This window comes from Corvus brachyrhynchos, unplaced genomic scaffold (genome assembly GCF_000691975.1).
Source record: "Corvus brachyrhynchos isolate BGI_N302 unplaced genomic scaffold, ASM69197v1 scaffold219, whole genome shotgun sequence".
Lineage (NCBI taxonomy): Eukaryota > Metazoa > Chordata > Aves > Passeriformes > Corvidae > Corvus > Corvus brachyrhynchos.
Genome location: NW_008240034.1, coordinates 1,235,381 through 1,240,805, shown reverse-complemented (window position 1 = coordinate 1,240,805; position 5,425 = coordinate 1,235,381). Strand labels below are relative to the sequence as shown.

Sequence of the window (5,425 nt, the reverse complement as noted above, 5' to 3'; positions counted from 1 at the left end):
CCCCTCGTGGTGCGGGGGGTGGGTTGGAGCCGCCCGCTGCTGTACCGGGGACCCGGGACCCTGCGGGACGGAGCTGTCCCTGGCAGCCCCGGCTGTCCCGCGGCGACTTTGCCCTGCAGGTCCCTGGTGCGTTCTGCTGCCAAAGGGTAAATGACAGGAATAGGTCAGAAATCCCCCGGTAGAGAACAAGTTCCTCTTCCAGGCGCGTTCCCTGCCTGGAAATGGGACGTGGAGGAGCAGCATGAATCTGTCTGTGCTCCGGTGTCCCCGGAGCTGCCGGACCCATTGCCCTGGGGTTGCGGTTTGCTGTGGTCGCCCAGGAATGACCTGTCCTGGGGTCCCTTCTCAGCCCGGCCCAGCTGCCTGGGACGGGACCCTGACTCAGAGGGCACCGATGCTTGTCCGACCCCGGTCACTCGCTCTGTGGACGTTGGCCCGAGGTCACTGTCCCCTGTGAACCTCCAGGTTGGCACTGGGCGGAGGTGGCAGTGCCAGGGCAGACGTGGCAGTGCCGGCTGCTGGGGCAGCCATAAACAGCTCTGAAGGCTTCAGGGAGAGAGTCGAGTGTGGCTCAGCCTGTTCCCCTCCCAGCCACGGGGGTCAGGGGGCTCCTGGTTGCCCAGGGGTGCTCCCACCCTGCTGGCCCTCGTTTCTGACATCTCTTTCCGGGGCCGTGCCAGTGAGCCATGACGGCTCCAGGGAGTGCCAGGCTTGCAGCTGTGTACTCAAACCCCCGAGCTGGGGCAGTGTAAGGTGACTCCCTCTGTTTATTGAGGTTTTTGTAACCATCTTTGTATCACAACTTGATCCGCCAGCCCTGGCCGCTCGCTCTGGCAGGTTGGGTTACTGCTCCCCACCTGTCCTCTGGGCATTGCCTTGATACCTGAGTCTCTTTTATTCTTTCCAAGCCCACCTTTGCCATGGTTTTCTCTCCAGCTTGGAAGGGGTTGGTTGTTTTTTTACCCCCACCAGCAGCCAAGACTGTATCACTGTCCCCATGCAGGGAAATGGGGAAAAAAAATCAAGGTTTTGGCGAGGGCAAGCAGCTGGCTGTTGGCCCGGGCTGCAATCGGACAGCACAACCTGCTCTGCCCTGTGCCCAGATCAGCTCTGCTGGGGCCTGATTGCGGGACTGGAGCTCCCGTGAGCCCCAGAATGCAGGGAAGAAGGGGACACGTTAGGGACATGGCCCTGTGGATGGGGCAAAGCTGTGGTGCTGCCATGGCAGTGGAAACAGCGGTCACTCTGGGCAGTGCAGCTCCTCATCCTGGATGGACAGTCCTGGGGGTTGTTTTGGGGGTGTTGGTTTTCTCCCCCGCCTTTTGCTGCGCTAAAGGAAACCCACACAACCCTGAGGGGAAACTCCTTTGCAAGTGAAGGCAGTGAAACTTCCTGTCTTTGGTGTTTAGTAAACTTTGAAACCCAAGCTGTTGCGTCGATCACCCAGCGAGCTGCTTGCTCCTTGTGTGCCTTCATTTTCCCGTAAAGTGCCTCAGTTTTATGGTCATTCCTAAGTTGTGCCTGTGACTAAGCAACACCCTGACCGTGGAATTGTTGTGAACAGAGACCAAGTGCCTTTGGGTGCCCTCAGGAGCTGGCAGTGCCGTGGCTGGGGCGGTGTTCCCGCTGCCCTCAATAGGCAGTGGCAGGGCCGCTACCGATCCGATCAGGACAATGGTGAGCGTGAAGTGCAGCAGGGGCCCAGCAGGAACGGATCCATTGGTTTGCTTTGCGTGTGGCATGGTTAATTACTCAGATTAATTACCCAGGTTAATTACCTGGCCTGTCCAGTGCTGACACACAGCTGCTTTGAGCAGAGCCAGCCCTTGGAGCTGGCGGTGACCCGAGGGGGACAGGCCCCGTGGGAGGATGCGGTGCCGGTTGCAGTAACAGCGGGGCCGATGCTCTGATGCCCGATCTCCCCCCGTCCTCACGCTGCTGCAGCTGCCCCAGGCCCGGGGGTCTCGGGTGGGCTCATCCCTCCTGCCATGTCCCCCCAGGAGGATCGAGGACTGCCTGCCCCCGCTGGAGGACTCCCCGTCCAAGCGGTTCTCGCCGTCCAAGAGGAAGCAGTATTACATCAACAAGGCCATCCGCAACTCCGACCTCATCCCGAGGGCCAAGGGCCGCAAGAGCCTCCAGAGGCTGGAGAACAGTAAGGACCGGGGCAGGGTCTCTTCCCCAGGGCAGGGACAACCTCCCCTGAACTGTGTGGCAAGGGGGGGTGTGCTGGGGGCATGGGGCCTCTCTGGAGGTGTTGCCTCCCCTCTCAGGCTTTGCTTTTCCCCCCAGCTCGCTACCTGATGACACTCCTGGAGCAGGACGACTGTGGGAGCGATGAGGGAGAGCTCACCCACTCAGCCACCCCCAGCATCTTCACCGAGGCCTGTAACAACGAGACCTACATGGAGGTGGGTACAGCCACTCACTGGGGGGGCCCTGGCACGGCATGGGGTGTTTGTACCTCACTCCTCCATCCCTCTGCCTCCCTGGCCTGAGCTGCTGTGCCCCAGCTTCTGCCTGGTCTGGTGTCAGGCTGGGATCTGTGGGATCTGCTGCTGCCATGTGTGCCGGGGGGTAATGGAGTCCTGGGGTCCCCAGTCCATGAGGTGAGGGAATCTCCAGGCAGATCCTCTCATGGAGAGTTGTGCCTGCAGAGCAGTGGGTGCCTGGTGAGCTGCAGCACTTCCTCTAGCACAAGCCCCTTGCCAAACCCCCATTGCCTCACGCTGGCCCTGTAACCGAGTGTTTTGAAATGTGGCCTCTCCCTGGTGTGGTGCTTGGGGCCATCCCTGGGGACAGGTGGGTGAGGAGAGGGCTCATGGGGTGTGGGGAGGAGCTCTGGGTAGCCGTGCACTGCCAGGTGCTCCCCACAGACCTCTGTAGTGGGGTCTGGTGGCTTCTGTTGTCAGATCTGGAACGACTTCATGAACCGGTCGGGAGAAGAGCAGGAGCGGGTCCTGCTCTACCTGGAGGAGGAGGCCAGGAAGAAGCACAGGAGGAAGCTGCCTGTCAAGAATGAAGACAAGTGGAAAGGTGCTGGGAGGGGACGCTGGGTGGGGACAGCTTCTCCCTTTGCTTCCTTGTGTACATTCTGCGAAGGGTGACCCCGCTGCACCCACTCCCTGCTTGTGGCAGGGCCAGGGGATGCCTGAGCCCACCCTCTGTGTGTGGCAGTGGGGGGATTATGCCTGCAGACCTCCACCATGGACCAGGGAGGGTTTGTGAGAGCCAGAACTGGCTGGGGCGATGGGCACAGCAGCCATCCCCCAATGTCCCACCCCCAAATCTCTGCACCCCCAAACCTCCTGTGCTGGGAAGGGCGTTGCTGTCCTGGCGGTGACTGCGAAAGGGGGGTGGCCAGGGGGGCCTCATGGGGCAGCTGGGGGGACACTGGGTCCTCCTGAAAGGTGGCACTGCGAGCTGTGGAGCTGTGTCTGCATCCCTTCTCCCTTCTCCAGATCTCCCAGCCTACACACCCCAGGAGTGCTTCCAGCGCATCAGCCGCCGCCTCCGCGCCACCCTGAAGCGGGGCCGGATCCCCATGGTGAGCGGGGGGCCTGGGACAGCAGAGCTGGGGCTCGCAGGGGTCCCTCCACAACCGTGTCCCCAGAGCTGTGCCCTGACCTTGTGCAGGGCAGTGCCAGATTTCAGAGGAGCTCCTGGGAACGTGCTCCAGTGCTCGTGGGACCCCGCAGTGGTGGCTGGTTTGCAGGCAGACATCCTGCTGCCAGCAGATGGGTTTTCCTGGCTCAGTTCAGATTTTTCTGGCAGTTACAGGGCTTTTTTAGTGGTTGTTTCCCAGTCTCTGTGCAATGAGCAGCAGGTGACAGGTGAATCTGGGCATGTTTGTGCATGGGGACAGCAGTGGAGCCTTTGGGGTCTTCACAGTGGCCCACACAAGGTTATTTGGGGAAACTCCAATGCATTTTGAAAGGGGGTAAAAGTGCACAAACTGCTGAGCAGGAAGGAGAGAGGTGAGTGCAGCCCTGCAGTGCCTGCCCAGACACTTGCTCTCCCAGCCCTGGGGGTGCTGGCTCCCTGCTCCCTCTGCTCTGTGAGGCTCTGTTTGTTTTCCTGGTGCTAATTAGAGCCTCTAAATGCAGCCTGGGCTCCTCCTGCCCACTGGCTTGTTTGTCCTCAAACAAGACGCGTGTGCTGCTCGTCTCTGGGGTCACAGTGCTCTGGAGACCAGCAGAGAACTGAGCTTTGACTGTCGGGAGGCACAAGGCTCCCCCGGCTGCTGTGAACACAAGGGACGGTGCCAGCCCTTGGCACACACAGTGTGGAGTTGGCAGGAGCTGGATCCTTCCCCACTTCGGGGGCTGGAGATGGGAGATGAGGTCTCCTCTCCCTGCTGTCTCCCATCTGGATGACTTGCCCAGGGGCTGCTGGCAGTAACTGCTGGGGAATCACTTGTGCCAGGGCTGTGCCCACCACTGCCCCTTCCTCGCTGAGCCTCTGCCTCTCCTCACAGGGGACGCTGGAGGGGCTGGAGGAGGAGCTGCTGGCCTTCTTCTCTGTCACCCCCCACTCCGTTTACACGGCACTGATGGACAACAGGTATGTCCCCATCTCAGGGTCCTGGGCTCTGGGGTTCCCTGTGCCCCAGGCTGCAGAGGGGCTTTGGGAGAAGAAGAGGCCTCTCGGCCTCCCCTCAGCCATGCTTGGACACCGACCTGGCCTGGTCCCCGTGGAGCCCCCGGGGGAGGGATGCACCTGGGGATCCCTGTGCAGGGGCTCGTGGCACTTTGTGCTCCCCATCTGCTCCGTGGGTCCCCAGGAGGACGGAGGGCAGAGCAGCCTGTGGGACACACTGCTCAGAGACACGTTGGCTCTAACCCTGTCCCCTCTCCCTCAGCTTCGAGCGGCTCCTGCTCCACGCGCTCTGCCAGTACATGGATCTCGTCTCTGCCAGTAAGAGCCGTGTGTCTGCTTGTTTTCAGTTTTGATTTTGATTTTGTTTTTGTTTTTCCCCTTCCGTCCATCACTATCTCTCCTCTCCAGCTCAGCCTTTTCCTCCCTTCCTCCTCCCGGTCCCACCTCGCCCTGGGGCTCACAGATAACCCCGCGGTCCCCACCCCCGCCTGCTTCCTCCCCACCGCTGCCAGGAGCTCCCTCAGCAGTCCCGGCCGTGGTTACCAGCGCTGGCTGCAGCCCCACGCCCGGGGATCGGCCGGACCCAGCTCTGATGGGGGATTTGGGTGGTCCAGAGCAAGAATCTGCTCACGGGGTTCCCTCTCCTGCAGCTGCTTCCTCCTCCCACGGAGCAGCTGTGCTCTCGTAGTTCCCTGGGCATCCTCAGAAGGTTTTGTTGCCAAGGCAGGCGAGGCTCCATCCCTCCGGAGGAGGCTCTGCTGCCGAGCGTTTCATTAGGAGCCGCGTGTGGCAAACAGTCTGGGAGCACTAATGATGGAGCGAGCCC

At 61.3% G+C, this 5,425-nt stretch overlaps 1 protein-coding gene across 1 annotated transcript; it reads left to right on the top strand.

The window, feature by feature from the left end:
• Positions 1 to 1,674: 1,674 nt before the first annotated feature.
• R3HDM4 (R3H domain containing 4) lies at positions 1,675 to 5,419 on the top strand. The gene is made up of 7 exons (XM_017743808.1): positions 1,675 to 1,683; positions 1,894 to 2,155; positions 2,293 to 2,411; positions 2,913 to 3,036; positions 3,462 to 3,547; positions 4,478 to 4,563; positions 4,862 to 5,419. The coding sequence occupies exons 1-7, from the start codon at positions 1,675 to 1,677 to the stop codon at positions 4,950 to 4,952; spliced, it is 777 nt and encodes a 258-aa protein (XP_017599297.1). The 3' UTR covers positions 4,953 to 5,419.
• Positions 5,420 to 5,425: the final 6 nt, after the last annotated feature.